The following is a 17,041-nucleotide window of genomic DNA, read 5'->3' on the forward strand; positions in this document are numbered from 1 at the left end:
CCACGTGAAAGGACAGATATCTCGTCGGTAGACAAAGAGCAACTGGAAAGATTAATGACAGAAGAATGATCTAGCTGGATGTTTCCATTTGTTTCCTTTTATTATGTTCTTTTATCATGTTATTTTATTTTACCGTATGCTTATCTTCAATTTACACTATCAATTACTTTTGCGTATTTCCGGTATTACGTAAATATCGGTTACATAAAAACACGCACCAATGTAAAATCTTCCATTGTACCTGAAGAAGGCTGGTTTGGCCAGCCGAAATATAGTACACCTTCAAAAAATCATTCTACGTTGTGTCGGTTTTTGCTTTTGTATTCTTTATTTCTCAAAATCTGACCTTTTAGAAATTAAAAAAAAGTCGATGCATAGTGTAATGAGGATTTAAATTAAAATACTAAATCAATGAAAAAAATCCCGGGAAAGTAATTTGCCTGGGAGCCTTTGCATTTTTTCTGTATTAGTCACATGACCATGGGCGTGGCCTGATGACGTCATCACTAGTGTTACTGATCAGGAAAAAAGTTAAAACACATGAAATAACGCTGAACTAACTAAAAATGATGAGGTTATATGAGACTAAATTTTCCCTAGCAACGACTCAAAAAGATCAGTTAAGATACGAGGACGAGAAAGGCCAGGACGGGAACGCCAGTGGACGCGGGAAACTTTCGATGGTCCCGTTGTGTCGCCAAAAACAAAATGCTTAAGATGTGTATTTTCGCAAAGGACGGCGACGTCAATAATTCGAAATTCGTACAAGCTATTCACAGAAACAATGACATCCTTTAGACTATAAAAGACATAGTAGAAATCTTATCCTATTAAGCTTAAACGATAGTTCACAGCGATGCTGAATATCTTTTTCTTTATAAGCGAAGCAAACATCTGTCAATACTTTAATAGAGAAACCAGAATTTCCGTATGAAAAAATTAACCGAACAATCTGATCGACCCGCTTCAGATGGCTTTTTACCACCAGAGCGTCTGAGAATTCTGTCGCCGAAGAATCCTGACTTTTGGTGAACATTTCAATTTCCATCTGTAATTGTAACAAGCATTATAAAAATAAAACAAACGTTGCATCAAGTTCCGGGTAGTATAAAAAAACAACAACTAAACATCAGTTTGAAAATGTGTATTTTATTTGCTCCATAGGTGCTTCCATGGCATTCATTCTTACAACATTTTATCGACCGTACTTACACTGATGTATTCTTAATGCATACAGTTTGTTTTTCGTTTTGATCTTGCACACTCGTGACAGCGACTGAATTAACAGTGACTGAATTAACAGTGACTGAAACACAAACAAACAGACGAGGAATATTTTTATTGACATTTTTTTCGAATCTCAGTGTAGTATTCTACACTACAATCACGAAAAATGTGAACCTTATAAACATTCTTATCATATAACTGAAAATAAGGTCGATTGGAACATTTGCTGGGGCAAAACAAGAGCAAAATACTCACGTTTTCGATACGACGGCTAGTCGGCGAAATGGCTTCCTCGACGAGAAGAGGACGGCAGAGGGATGAGTCGAGAGTTCTCGTGCGTATGCCCGGTTGAGTAAGTTTACTTCCGGCAGCCGTCCTAGCTGGTCCCGTCCTGGTATCTTAAGGTGCCTAATACCCCCAACTTCAGTTACATGCATTTGACGTCAGGACAGCGGTTCATTCAAATTTCAGGCGCACCGGCCGTATGCAAGGCCCTGAGTTCGCAGTACATTTTTAGCATGAGAGTAGCCTGAGAGGCTAGCTTGAGAGCATAGTCTAAACTTTGAAGCAGTCCGGGAATTAACTAGAACTTATTCTTGCCAACTGGTAGCTTATTTTTGCTTAATAAGCAAGAACCTATTCTGAACATGTTCTTGCTGACATCAGAGTAGCCTGACAGGCTACATTGAGAGCATAGTCTAAACTTTGAAGCCATAGGCGTAGGGGCACCTTCGGACTTAAGGGAGCGGAGACCTTCTTGCCCGAAAAAATTAAAATATGCCCGAACGTGTGAGTGTTGAAATCGGGATGCGAACGCACTCAAATTGCGTGAAAAACAAATACGTGCTTGCATACTCAATAACCTCTATGAACAGTCTCAATCGAGTAAAATCTAAAACTTATCAAAAGAAAAATTTCTTCCTTTCATGGCGTTCGTTCAGCGATCGGCTGATCAGCATCAGAGACATTAGTGTTTCAAGATGCACCGTTTGGACGATTGTTAAAGAAGTTATCCTATATTAGAGACGAGCGTCTAGCGTCTCGACATACTCGAGAAGTTCAAAGAACAACATGAGCCATTGCTAGAAGTCCTTCAAGCCTTCCATGAATTCAGAAGCCACGTAAATACGATGGTAAACAACATGGACATACTAGAGAAATACTTCCAACGAAAAATTCAAGAAAGAAATTAAAACACCCCACGGTTAAGACATTCCAAACGGCTCTTTTCAGGGCTTCCACAAAAACGAAAGTCTTGGTGTCCTTGTTTTGTTGATAGAAAATTGGGAAAGAAAATAATATCCTTATCGTAGATTTCCAGGACAGACATTTAAACGACTTGTATAGCTAACAAAAAACGTCAGGTATTTCGTGTACATTCAAAGGAACGGGATATCTTGGAAAACATGCCAGCTCGCTGAGAGATCGAGTTATGGGAACCTTCCTTCCCCAGATTCCCACTTATGTCCAGGATTGAACGCAAGCATTGGTTTATTAGTACTTCATATTTGGCAGGGTTATTTGACATTTTCATATTACTTCATATTTGTCGGAACTGTGCGTGTTTTGGTGACTTTTTAACCATGAGGATACTTAGTGATGCTTATCATAAGGAATTTGAATCTCATTAGCGTTCTGTACGGGTCCGCAAATGATCCCAGGACTGCAAATGATCCCCAAATTGAACCGCAAATGATCCCGGACGGGAAATGATCACCATATTGGACCGCAAATGATCCCGATCAAAAACTAAGGAATGGCATGCATGGTGGGATGGTGTGGATAGGGAATAGGCCATATTCGTATTCTCGATATTGGACTGGAACTAGCTTGCAACTGAGGCTAATGCGGGGAGTCTTTTCAAATGCAAATGACATTGATCTCTTTTTAATGATATTCTCCCGCATGAGCCTCCTTTCCAAGCTGGCTTGCATTTCTTTGCAATTCTCAGTAAAATTATGATCAGTGCAACATACGCTACATATCCTCCTTTGTTAAACATTGATATTTCGGTGTTATAGTTAAACCACATTTCATCAGCCATTAACGCCACTCGTCTAAGGTTTTAAATTAAAATCTAACCATGAAGCAGCTATTACAGAAGACGCTGTCACCTGAGTAGACCTACAAGCCTACAACGCTTCATCACTCTGTAAAACACCTAGTCTGTAGCACTGGAAATTTGAACAAATTTATTTTGTAGTTTTTCCTTGGTCATATTTTGGCTTTAATTCCTCGGAAATGACTACTTGAATATTCTAAGAAGCCAAAATTTCAAGCTATAGTTATGAAGTTATGAAGCTTCAGGATCAAGCAAGGCCAAGGCTTGCTCTTCGTTTTGACAATTAGCTGTTTGAAAGATGTTTGATACTATCGCCACCGGGATTTCGAGAATGTTTACAAGTATGTGTTTTTCTAAGACTTCTGATTCGTCTTCACATGACGTGTTTTTATCCTCATCAGGTATAAGAGGCGGTATATTTACAATTAGCGTGCTTCGTTTGGAAACCAGAGCACTTTGAATTTCAGGGTTATGGAGGTTGCATGACACAAGGCTGCGGTCGACTTTGTTGAAAAATATATACTTATCTCATGATTTTGAGCCTTTTTAGAAGTTAGAGCATTAGGAAAAGTGCTTATGTAAGTGCATGTTTGTTTAGTACTGATGATAGGCCCTTTGCAGCTGGGGTCACGTGACCAAACTTTTCCGAGAAAATTTTTGTATTATGGGCTATAGCTTGAAAAATGCCAGAAATGGAAAGAGCGCATCGAAAATGCTAAAATGACTAAGTTTGAGGCCCCTGGAAGTAAAGAGTAATTTTATACTACAGTTTGAATTTTCGTTAAATTTAGAGGATTTCACTAAAAAAGTTAACGTTAAAAAGCAACGACGTTTCGACCGCTCGACGGTCATTTTCAAGTTGAAAAGTAAAAGTTTTGCATGCGCCCAAATATATACAATCGATTATAAGAATGCTAATGAGACACTGACTAAAACTCTAAAATATTTACATAGAAACAATACAAGAAAATTGCGGCATGAGTAATAAAAACGTTAAGGCGATAGAAACGATTTACAAATTAAATAATTAAAATAATTAAGTAAATAGCTTCGCGCGGATCGAGTCACTCTGTTTGTTCAATTTTGCTTGAAGTTTACGAATAAAAAGCATTTCAAAAATCAAACAGTCGAGTTTGCTCTGACAGTTTTTTTCAAAATCCTGAAATTGCTTCCAATCGTCTCTGGATCCTTTCCGTTCTCATCCTTAACGTGGTTGCCGATTGTTGATCGCTTATGTTCCTCCACACGTTGATGTAGGTGTCGACTCGTGAAGTCGACATAGTCTGCATCGCACAGACCACACTTGTAATAATAAACAACGTTTTGTTGATTCACAATTGGAGGTTTATGTTCCTTTGGTTTGAATTGTCCTTTGATCTTCTGACTTGTGTAAACAGGCTGGACAACGGCATCAATCTTTCGACTGAGATCACCGGGTTGGTGTCTTACCGCATTCGCCAATTTCTGGTCTTTGAACGGTAAGACAATTCTGATGGGAACATCTTGTTCATCGGATACTTTTGGGATTATTTAATTTTTAAATCGTTTCTATCGCCTTAACGTTTTTATTACTCATGCCGCAATTTTCTTGTATTGTTTCTATGTAAATATTTTAGAGTTTTAGTCAGTGTCTCATTAGCATTCTTATAATCGATTGTATATATTTGGGCGCATGCAAAACTTTTACTTTTCAACTTGAAAATGACCGTCGAGCGGTCGAAACGTCGTTGCTTTTTAACGTTAACTTTTTTAGTGAAATCCGTTTCTAAAAATTTGTTGATTTGAATTTAGAGGATTTGTATGTCAAATGTTGCTGGAGAGCAAGGTCTTGCTCTCCAGCAACTTCTTCCATACAAATCTTATTCTTTTAAAATTTCGGACCGTCATAAAATCTCCTTCTTTAATGATGGGGGCCTCAAACTTGGCCATTTTGATATTTTCGACATGCTTTTTCCATTTCTAGCATTCGTTAAGTTATAGCCCATAATTTTAAGAAAAATAGGTCACGTGATGGCTTAGCTGCAAAGGGCCTATTAGTCGCCTAGAAAGCCAAAGTAAGCTCCAGATGTTTACACTATATTCCGGCCGCCATATTGGTGTACTACGGATGTACACCAACACGGCGTTTTCTTACTGGGTTCTGCCGTAAATTTCTGGGAAACATTTACGACGAATATCTGAAGTTTGGGGGAACGCACAGGCCTAAAACTTGGAGAAGTGTCGTATTTAGTTATCTTCTATAGCATACATCACAATTTCTCAGCTTTTTCCATTGGTATTCGATTTATTATTTTTTTTTATTGCGTGACAGTGAAAACGACCTGTACCATTCGAAGAACAAAACAGCAACTGTGGAATTTTTTTTTTGCAAAATGATAAAAAATGTTTTTTAGCTCATAATTTTTGCACATGTTCTCACCTTCCTTTGATATAAATCCATGCCATTCCTTAGTTTTTGATCGGGATCATTTGCGGTCCAATATGGGGATCATTTCCGGTCCGGGATCATTTGCAGTTCAATTTGGGGATTATTTGCGGACCCGTACAGTTCAATCCTGGACATATCTGCAGATTCCTTAAAAGAAGGATTCCAAAGAAATTAAAGTTGTCACTCCTAAAGCTGGTCTTAAAGATCTTCGAGCCACAGCAAGTTAAGCAAAATCACAAGTGCAAACACATGGGTTTTCAAAGTTGAAGTTGTAGAAAGAAGAATAAAGGCGTGAAGTTCAAGTTCTCTGATTGTCCTTATATGCAGTTGTAGCAGATCCGACGGTACTTTGGAACCCGTGACAAGTTTTTCTCCTGCAGAAAGCGAGTTGCTCCGAGCTAATTCCCGAATCTAGTTAATTTCATAGAGTCAAGCGCACAAGTTTCCTGCCATTTAGGCCCCTCAACGTCCGTTTCCCCCTTTGGAGATCAGAGCGGAAAAACCCGTTGTCAAAAATGCAACTTGGTACTCCGATATTTCCATAGGTTATTCGTAAGGTAACGTAACTCACCCAAATAATATAAATAAAAGACAAGAAAAAAACATCACGGAAAAGATAAAAACAGATACTTAGTTTTGGTTCGGCTTCAGTAAAGGCACATGTCTTTGTCTCTGGTTACTCAAGGCATTGATATTATCCCGGGATATTGTACACTTGGTCGGTATCTTCTACCATTTATGTACAGTTTGCCAAAAACCAGTTTTGTATCTTGCCCCTCCTTCGTTGCTTTTTCATCACCTGACTTTGATTAGACCCTTCTGTATTTCAACGATTTCTCTCGGAAAATCCTGTGAAATGGCATTCTATAATTTGTTCCTGTCAGTGTGCGGGCATGTGATAGTATGCGCTCTTTGTCTTTGTGAAACCTAAATTTAGGCAATGATTGGGCGTGGTTTTTGTCCTCTCGAATCTTGCCGAGGCAATGAGCCCGTTCAATTTGTATTTGACTGGTTTCTTCTTCTGCGGCCATGTTTAGGTTTAGTTCCAGGAAGGTATATTGCAGAGCTTCTGTCGTAGCACTGGATTCTCGTCGCTCCTCGGGGATGTTGTAGAAAATAAGACTGTTTCGTCTACTATGGCTTCTAGCTTTACACCGCGTTCCTTCTCAGCATCTTAATTTATTTACATTTTCCGTGAGCTCTGATAGCGTCTTCTGTTGAGTGTCAGCCCGCTCGGTCAAGGTCACTATGGACTTATTTTCCTTGAGTTCTTCGACTTGATCTTCGTCGAGTTAACAGTAAATTTCTGCAAGTGTCGGGTCCATGTTGTTGGGCGGATTGGATTCTTCCGATTTGGATGGTTCGTCAACTGTCTGAGAGCCTCTCGTCGTTCTTCTTCCATTGCGAGTATCTTGACTTGTTTCTGAGTATTTTCCCTCTTTAGCTGGCGTTGTCTAAACTTGTAGAGCCGTCTTTCCATGCCATTTAATGCAGTAGTCAGAGAACCAAAATAATAACATCAGTCCACCTCGACAGCTCCTCCCAATTTCAACACAAATATTCTTTCATAGGTTAGTGTGCAAAAGGCTAACTGTACAAAGATTCCTGCCACTCTTTACCTTTAAAGGGTGGTTTACGTATTTATTTAACATCTTAGTGCCATCGTTTTCTCCTACGGAGGATATACCAGTTATCTTCCAATAATAAGTCTAAATTCCAGGAACATGACACAAAAAGTGACTTTTATTCCATCAAACAGTGTCCTTGTTTATTACAATAAAACAACAATGCATTATGCAAGTTGAGAGTGAGAGTGGCTGATGTAGCTTGCTGTTTTGTCTGGGAGTACAACATGTAACGTGGGAAATTCAATGACGGTCTTCTGGGCCAGACAATTCTTTAGGGTCTTTGAAATATCCAGCTGGTGATACCTAAAACGCAGATGAACACTGGCTGTGATACAACTTAAAACGGAGACCAAGCAAAAGTCTTGTTACTAAACTTGAGATGTTTTTATGCTCAACCAGTTCAGTTTCATCTGACTTCAACAAAATTTTCATGAAACAGGAAGTCAATTTTATTATCTGTCGTCCTTACTACATATGAGATATCGTTTGAAATACCCAGCCAAGTTTCCTCTCACATGTTACAAAGTACTGAATAGCTATTCAAGATACATTTTGTTGTCAACTTGTTGAATATGAAAACAATATATCCTACCTCGGACTATACCTTTGACAGGTAAGTATTAGACAAAATTCTGCGCGATTTTATAAAATAATGGACTAATTCGTATCCTCGGAATCGGACTGGAACTAGCTTGCAACTGAGGCTAATGCGGGGAGTCTTTACACAGGAAAATGATACTCCCACGCACGAGTCTCCATTGCAAGCTAGTTCCAGTCCAATACCGAGAATACGAATATGGCCTATTGTTTGGTGTCTTCAAACTCACACACAAAAATTTGTTCACAACCAAGTTTTTTCCACCAGTGACAAAATTTTTTTCACTCGCCTAAACGGATGGAAAAGGAGCCAGTATAATAGATACTCTCTCCAGAAAAACACTACCACTGTAACTAATGATTACTGAAGAGCCTTGAGACTGATTAATAAAGTACTATGTATGTTATAGGTATGTGTAGTGTGTTGTGTTGTATGTGTTAAGATACATGTCTCTTACCGAACTTTAGAAGCAGGCAAAAGTTCTATCTTTAAATAAACACAAACTCCATGGAGTCCAGTTTCACAGTATTTTTTTAAACTGATGAAATAAAACGGGGAAAAAAAATGATAATTAGTACTCTTAAAAATATTATCCATACCATTTCACAAGAGTACAAAAGACTTAAAAGCAGTAAACAACCTGTTCCAAATTGAGAAAAGTTTGAAATAATGTACTTTCTATCAGCAGAAACACGTTCTCAAATTAGAAGCAACTGCATCATTTAACTTCATGTGGAAAGGTTAGGAGAAACATAATCTTTGACATAAATATACTTAAAATTGGACATTCTTATTTCTACAATTTTTGAACTAACGAGATGCCAGCATGGCTAAAACCAGTCATCATAACTAGCAACAGTGCAATCATGTCAGTGTTGCAGTTTGTCCACTAACCTTCCCATTAGTTTTACAGCAACTGCATATTAGACATTTGCAAAAAAATGACCAGTTATGCAAAGATAACCAGAATTAAAAGATCTGGTGATGTACTGGCAAGGTAGATTTATGTCATTTAGGTGGCAAAAATGTGACTGAATAAGAAGGCTTGAGGGAATATAAATTTTCACCACAAAAATTAGCGAAAGAGATAAACGACGTTTCGACATCGTTGGATGTCAATGTGAAATAAATGTGTAGGTTAGTTTTTTCATTATAAATAGATCTACAATTATACCGTAAGATGGCAAAATAGGTTGAGTGACAACAAAACAAGAAAAAGTGACTCTTAGAAAACTATGTCAATTAACATAGTTTCGTAAGAATAACTTTTTCTTGTTTTTGTTGTCACTTAACGTGGTTTGCCACCTTATGCGCATAATTGTAGATCTATTTATAATGAAAAAACTAACCTACACATTTACTTGACGATGACATCCAATGATGTGGAAAGGTCGTTTATTTCTTTCGCTAATTCATGTGCTGAAATCAAACATGTGACTGCAAACAAAATGCAGCAGAACTTGTTCAAAACTCAGTAACCTAAGTTTTAATAGTGCATCCACCATTAAAATGCACAATTTCGACCGGAACTGCAGTCAAAAACGTGAATATAATCAATAAAACACCATTGGTCTACAGAGACATTTTTCATCAAGTCTTAAACTCAATAAAACACCAAAGCACTGCAAAGGGAACGTTCATGTGCGGGCAGCCATGTAACTACTATTTGTTAATTATTACAACACACTAATAGGAAAGAAACACCTTTGTTTGTGTACAGCATCCGCCTGTTCAGGGTCAATGTACTTCTTTAGGACATCTCTTACAACTGCTAACTCTGACACCCTGTACGTATATCCATGATAAGTAAACAGGAAAAAATAATTTGTAGTTTAATGCTCAAAAACAATCTTAAAAGAGAGTGCCATAATGGAAGCAGGGAAGCAGCGGAGCAGGGGTAGGAGAGTGGCAGGAGTGCTCACCTCCTACCAGTGTGCCCCAGGTTCGAATCCAGACCTGGCACTATAAGTGTTGTTGGTTCTTATCTTTGGTCGGTTGCCCCATTTTCCTCCCTACATAAAAACCAACGCTTTCGGAAAAAGTGGACGAATAGCGACTTTGTGGAGCTTTGTTTTATTTACTTACAGGGTTTAACCATCATAACGTTTTTCGTAGTGGAGTTCCCGCTCGCAGGTTTACAATGGAATATTTCTTCCCGATGTCGCAAAATGTCCTAAATTTAGATGAAGCGCAACTGGAACTTTTCCTTACATGCAAAACGTTTACAAAACTTTACAAACGCTTAAAGCTTGTGGAAGACAAGTCCGCTACGTTTGTTCTCCACAAGACCAGTACTTAGTCACGATCGGCCAAATTTCTTAACTTGGGCGATCATAGAAACTCGGTTCCAGGCATCGCTTCAACCCCACCCCCCTCCCCCCCGCCCCCCCGCCGAATAAAATACTGTGGATTCTCATTTATTTGGGGAGGATTGGTAATGGTAACTTCATTTATACACAAAAAACCCTTCAGTAAAGATTATAAAATGATAAAAGATCGACTAATTATCCCTAACTAACCTAACTAACCTAAACTACACACTAAAAGCTACTTTATACCGTACGTGTCTGCATGTACTCGTATGCTACTCAGCTTTACTCTATGTACTCGTATGCTGCTATGTATTCGTATATAACCAGTATATAACCTGTATGTGTCTGTATGTACTCGTATGTACTCGTGTGGTGTTTTAGTCACAATCGTTCGCAGAGAGGGGGGGGGGGGAGGGGGGCTAGCTGGAAGCCCTTCCCATAATGCATTGTGAATAAACTATATTATCAACGGTCGTTTGTCACGTGACCTGCTAGTTGTCAGTGGCGTTCACGGCGTCCGCCTTGGAGAGTCGACTATTTCTTGAATGTTTGTCGTTAAATAATAAGCTTTTGGCCGCGTGTTGCGCTGTAAAGTACAGGAGATCTTTTTGCAAATCCGTCAGTTGATTACCAATGCATTACCCGTCGTAGTGATCAGATTTTCTCTGTTCTTGTGAGACGCCAAGCTTCTCATTGCCTCGCGGTGGAGTTGTGCCGTTTCGCCTTCGTTCCGCTGGAATTTTTTCGAGAAATTCCAGTCACCAACGTTCCTTTTGTCGGTTCGCCAATGTCGTTTTCAGTTTGTCTACATCTCATAAAATAGAGTAAAATAGAGTAGGATCATCGAAATCGCCAAGTGGTAAAAACAAATTGGTGATCTTTTATAAGCTATTAGTCTAACGTACGACTGTAAGTTATAATCTTTTTAATATTTCATATTTGTTTACGTTTATGTTAAATTAAGCTAAGTCTAAAATGAATTCATTGTTCAAAGTTATTTTTAACGTGGAGGATGTCTGAGGTTAGTTTCTTGAAACATAGTTTTCGTGAGTGTCCACCAGTGCGTGTGTGGGTTTTCTTTTAAAAACTGGTAAGTTTCATGAAAATAACAATTTATTTGCCATACATATTTCTTGCTGGCTCTGTAGTACAATAATATTTGTTGTTATTGTGCTAATGTAAGGATATTTCTAACCAATTAATTTATACAAACACTCTATTAATTATCAAACTGCACTCTCTTGTCTTTCACAATTACTTTACTTTGCATAATCAATATTTAGTTGAGAATTCTCCATCCAAATACGTAATTCAAGATCAATAATTATAGCAGTAACTTAGTATTTTTACACAGCTGGAAGATTGGCAGCTGGCCTGTGGAGAAGTTGCGTAATGGTAGTTTGATTCCTTGTTGCCAAAAAAAGGATCGTTTTGCCATCACCTAAACTACTGGATCTTAATGTTTGTTGTAATGACAACAAAAGTTTCATGGCTGAAACCTCTGATGTTATCCTTTGGTCTGTTTAATTGAAAAGTTATAGTAGACATTAATTTTGTATGGATGTTAATATTCATGCTTCTGGTAATGCTGTGGATTTTTTTATTCAAATTCAATTAATAATCATGATGGCTGAACAGGAATTAGGTAGGACTAGCGCGCGCTATGTCATAATATAATTTATTAATAATTAATGCTCAGAATAAATAAAGCTATTTTTGTTTTGTGTACCAAAGTAGGTATTTGGGCTTGTGGCTGCCATAAAACAGTCATCCTTTGTCTCTAAGGATCCTGGCCGGGGACATTTGGTTGTGTCCTTGGGCAAGTGTGCGGTGAATTCAGACAAGTCTGCGACAAGATCGGGGCTTATCGGGCGATATCTGACAGTGCTAGATCTCAAAACGTCTTGTCGGGCCTTGTCGGCTAGTGTGCAGTGGACCAAGACAATTTGTCGGGGCTAGCGCGCGCCTCAACCAATTAGGAAATGCCCTAAATTTAGATGAAGCGCAACTGGAACTTTTCATGAGAGTCACGTGAGTGGAAAAGGCGCCATCTTGATTCTGGATGACTGGACCTAAAGCCTCAACTCGGTTAGTCGTTACAAAAAATCGGCTAGTGGGCGGCAGACTTTACTCTTGCAGTTCCTGTCTCCATCCAGGTTATAAACGGGTTCTGGTGGGTAATCTGGGGGCAACCCTGCTGCAGACTAGCATCCCATTTAGGGGGGAGTAGAAGCACTCTTAGTCGTTTCCTGCTACAGAAACAGGGATAAGCTCCAGCCTGATGGGCCATTTGTTTACCTTACCTTCACCTGGTCAGTAGTGATAATTGACTTTTTGCTACACTTAGCTGGGTCTGGAAGGGTATGCTCGGGGTCTGGAATTTGACCAAACTATGGTGCGGGACTCTGTAAATTCAAAATATCTTGACAGGATTTGACTTTCAAAATTTGGGTTTAGGATGTGGGATGTTTTTTTTTTTTTTACTGTCTCTCAGGAATTTGGGAATTCATCATGACCCAATTTAATGTTCTTGGGGACAAAGCGAATCAACCAGGCAAGTGCTTAGTGGTGTCTCCTTTCAAACCAAACTATAGAGTCTGCCTGGTTAATAGTTGTCTTACTGAAACTGTTAAGTTGTTGACAGATGAGCAGACAGCAAACACCACTTGAGCAGAGAGTACTTTAAATAAGATATTTTCAATGCATTTTTTGGGAAAGAAAAACAGAATTTGGGATAGTGATGAAAAGATGCAGTATTCCTGTAAATAAAGTGACCAGTCATTCTCTGATGGAATGAGATCTGAGTGAATACTGATAAACTGCACAAGTGCTCGGTCCCTCTACTAAACTCCATTTTACCACTCAGCTTCATTTAAACTTCAAACAAGATGGTCAAGTTAGTCAGGGGCTCTGGGAAGGTGTATTACAGATATTCGAAGCTGGATGATGAATGATAGACTCCTATATATATGAGGGAGGCGCGGTGGCCTCATGGTTAGTGCGCTCGTCTCCGGATCGAGCGGTCCGGGTTCGAGCCCTGGCCGGGGACATTGTGTTGTGTTCTTGGGCAAGACACTTTACTCTCAGTGCCTCTCTCCACCCAGGTGTATACATGGGTACCGGCAAACTTAATGCTGGGGGTAACCCTGCGATGGACTAGCATCCCATCCAGGGGGGAGTAGAAATACTCCTAGTCGCTTCATGCTACAGAAACCGGGATAAGCTCCGGCCTGATGGGCCACTTGGCTCGTATGCAGACTTTACCTTTACCTATATATATGGGGATAGCGGGTCCCCTTGTCTAACACCATGTCCCAGAGCTTTGGACATTTTTGTAAATATCTTTACCCAATGAATAAAGCCCGGGCCAAGGTTAAAAGCTTCAAAGTAACCTAATATGAAATCCCATTGGACGCTGTCAAACGCCTTATGAAAATCTATAAAACTCATTAAGCCAGAGCCATTCTCCGCGGCAGTAAATTCCACTACGTCAAAAATAGATCTTCTTGTTTCGCCAATGTATCGGTCTTTAACGAATCCAGTTCGATTATAATGAATAATACTACGCAAAACATTTTTTTTTATTCTGGAAGCTATGACTTTGGACATAATTTTTGCGTCCACATTAACCAAAGAAATAGGTTGTCAATTTTTTAAAGAGTACGATCTTTTCCTTTCTTTTCAATAAGAGTAATCATAGCTTGCTTTTGAGAGCAGTACATCTCTCCTTTCTGAAAACACTCGTTTACACATTTAATAAAAGATTCACGAATTGAAGGCCATAGCTTTCTGTAAAACTCAATGGGGATTCCGTCATTCCTAGGAAATTTGTTGTTCGAAAAAGGATCAGCTCGCATTCTTCCAAAATAATTTTCCCCTCCCAAGCTTGCTTCTGCTCTTCCGTTAGGAATATTTAAATTATTTAGGAAAGATTTGGCAGCATTATTATTAATAGTCCTGCTACTTGATGAACACAAATCTTGATAGAATCACTTTAGTTCAGACAGTATAGTAAAAGTATAGTAAAAGGATCTGATGAGCCAATCAGCGCGCGAGAAATCAGACAGTTATGGTAAAATAGTTTTTTGCTCATAGAATAGTTCTCACTTTTCTTTCGCTGCAGTCAATTGGTTTGCATTGCTATCACACGGGTCAGGTCTGATCGTACTTTTGACCTGCGACTGTATAGTCATTTTGTAGAACATTCTCTAGTTCGCTTCTTTCCTTTGCGTGCCGTTTTATGTGTTGGTAGCGTGTGCACGTATGTTATATTTGATCCATTCCCAAATAGTCCGATTGTCGGACAATTCTTTTTCTCCATCAGCGATCTAAATTGGGATCTTTAATGTATTATCTTTCAGAAAATCTTCGTCCGCCAATTAATTTTCCAGAGGCCTGGACCTTTCGTTTGGTTGTCTCTAGTTCCAAATTCTACCATGATTGCAGCGTGGTCTGTTTTTATAGCAAGGATTATGCTAGTTGATATTACTAGATCTTGTAAATTGTTAGATATTAACAAGTAATCAAGACGGCAAAAAATGTTTGGAGAGTTTTCAGAGTTTTGACTCCATGGAAAACTCCTAGAAACAGGATTTTTGATACGCCACATATCAACTAATACTTGCAACAACTGGTTTACGCAGTAATAATGAACTCCCTTTCTTGTCAAGAATTGGATTGATCGGGCAGTTAAAGTCTTCGACTACGATAAGATTTTCTTCTACATCTAAATTTTCTTTTCGTAAGGTTGTTCTTTACGCCTCAAGAAATTTGACACTATCTTTGTCTTTGTTCAGAACATACACGTTGATTAAGACGTAAATACTATCGTTGTACTCTACCTTAAGAATAATGAAACGTCCCTGAGTGTCTATGATTCTAGAGTGAACAATAACATCTAACCTTTTCTCATCAAGACGGCAACCCCACGCGAATTCAAGCTTCCGTTAGACTTTCGGCACCCATTCATTTCTCCATTGAGTTTCTTCTTCTTTTGTTGAGTGAGTTTCTCGCAAAAATATTTTATTTGTGTTTTTCTTTCTACACCAAGTATAAATCATCCTTCGTTTTTTCTTCAGAATGCCTAATTCATTGGCATTCACAAGTATTGTTATGGGTGCAAGTTTAAGTCTATCACTCAATCATTTCCTGTTAACTTTGCAGCAACTCCGCTGACAGTGGACATCGCTTCATCATTTGGAAATCTGCAGATTTGCTGTCGGATCTCTGATGCTGAGAGCTCTAAGAGGCGCTAAGAGCGCTCTTTCAAAATTGCTAATGCCCCCCACATTTAGTGATACACGTATCAATTTTAACGTACTATTTATGCCTGCAGTGCAGAAGGAATTGATTGCAAAAGGAACCAACATACATGCATAAGTAATTTTGAAAAAAAGAAAATGGCATAAATAATTTCCAGTTTTCGGGCAGATTACACATATAAAAACAATTCAAAACACAAGACAAGCGAACAATAATTACGTAAGAAAGGAAAGTAGAACTTATCGTGTGCTAAATACCCCCAAATGACCCAGAGTAACAAAAAAAAGGCAGCAAAATCAAGACTAAAAGAACACTGCCGAAAGATCAAAATTACGAGGTCCCTACAGTAGTTTTCCATGTAGCTAAGAGTGTCAGTCACTTACTACACATCAACACTGTACACAGAGTTAACGTTAATTCCATGGCGTACTTTTCGTTGCGCCCTCCCCCGGAAAACAGTCATTCACATTATTGCGCCGTATAGTGCTCAAGATCTTCCGTTTCCTTACATCGATAGACCTGTCCATTTATGATCAATCTGTCGACTTTGAAAAATGGAGATTGCTTTGCTTTCTTCGCCTTCGTTAAGACGGGATAGAGCTTTGATTAAATTTCCTCTATTTCTTTTGGAAAATCATTGGCAATTCCGATATTGGTGCCTTCGTGATCGGGCTCATGCTGGTCGATGTCGTTTTCAATGCTTCAAATTCTCCATTTATGTGCTTAATCGCTTCTGTCAACCGAGTTTTCAGGTCTTCCATTTCGCTGAGTTAGCCCAAAAGTTTTGTTTAATTTGGCATTCATCTCCAGAAACCTAGCCGACGTTTCGCAGCAATGGGTGCCACCGGTATGACAATCTTCATCTGTTTGTCAACCGCTTTCATGTTACCTCTTAAAATCACATATATATGAAGCTTTATAACAGAGCAAACGAAAACACGACCACTTTCGACGAAGGTCAGTCCTAGCTGATATCACGCGATATCACGCTCAGCTGGTCAGGCAATGTCAAGCTCAGTTAGCCAGGCGATATCACGCTCAGTTAGTCAGGCGATATCACGCTCAGTTAATAAGGCGATATCACGCTCTGTTAGTCAGGCGATATCATACTCAATTAGACCAACGACAATATCCTCGCAAGTGATATCATATTCATTTAAAACCTTCAGCAAGCCATCGGGGAGATCATTCTCTGCACAGAAAGAAGATAGCCAGGTGCTTGATCCACTTGCCTTCTTAGCTGATTTCTTGTTTTTAGCGGGCATAGTGGAAGGGGAAAAAGACTAAATTAAACTGAAAAGTAAATTAAAACTAAGCAAGAACGCTGTCTGAATAGAACTGATGAGCTATCATATGACTAAGCATTTATGTCCATGAGGGCTAGTGAGTCCATGATTAACGTACTTACAAATTATACCGCTATCGGCCAAATCCAATACTGTACATTACGCTCAAACGACCGTTTCCGAGTAAGAGGTTAGAGTGGGAACAAAAAGCGACATCATTGTTCTTTTTCCTTTTCGA

The 17,041-nt window shown here is 39.0% G+C and overlaps 1 protein-coding gene and 1 pseudogene across 2 annotated transcripts in view; both read right to left on the reverse strand.

Annotated features, from left to right (window-relative positions):
• Positions 1–6,505: 6,505 nt before the first annotated feature.
• On the reverse strand, positions 6,506–7,369 carry LOC149109291 (uncharacterized; annotated as a pseudogene).
• A 62-nt stretch (positions 7,370–7,431) lies between these two features.
• LOC110066518 (box C/D snoRNA protein 1-like) overlaps positions 7,432–17,041 on the reverse strand; it is a 51,902-nt gene continuing 42,292 nt past the window's right edge. For both annotated transcript variants that reach the window (XM_089294964.1, XM_089294963.1), the window contains 3 exons: positions 9,648–9,728; positions 8,401–8,481; positions 7,432–7,648 (listed from right to left, as the gene is read on the reverse strand). In XM_089294964.1, the coding sequence (XP_089151090.1) occupies positions 7,510–7,648; positions 8,401–8,481; positions 9,648–9,728 (301 nt within the window). In that variant the 3' untranslated portion in view covers positions 7,432–7,509. The remainder of the gene's footprint in view (positions 7,649–8,400; positions 8,482–9,647; positions 9,729–17,041) is intronic.

This window comes from Orbicella faveolata, unplaced genomic scaffold (genome assembly GCF_042242905.1).
Source record: "Orbicella faveolata isolate gen_17 unplaced genomic scaffold, um_ofav_v1 contig_25, whole genome shotgun sequence".
In the NCBI taxonomy this organism is placed as follows: Eukaryota; Metazoa; Cnidaria; class Anthozoa; order Scleractinia; family Merulinidae; genus Orbicella; species Orbicella faveolata.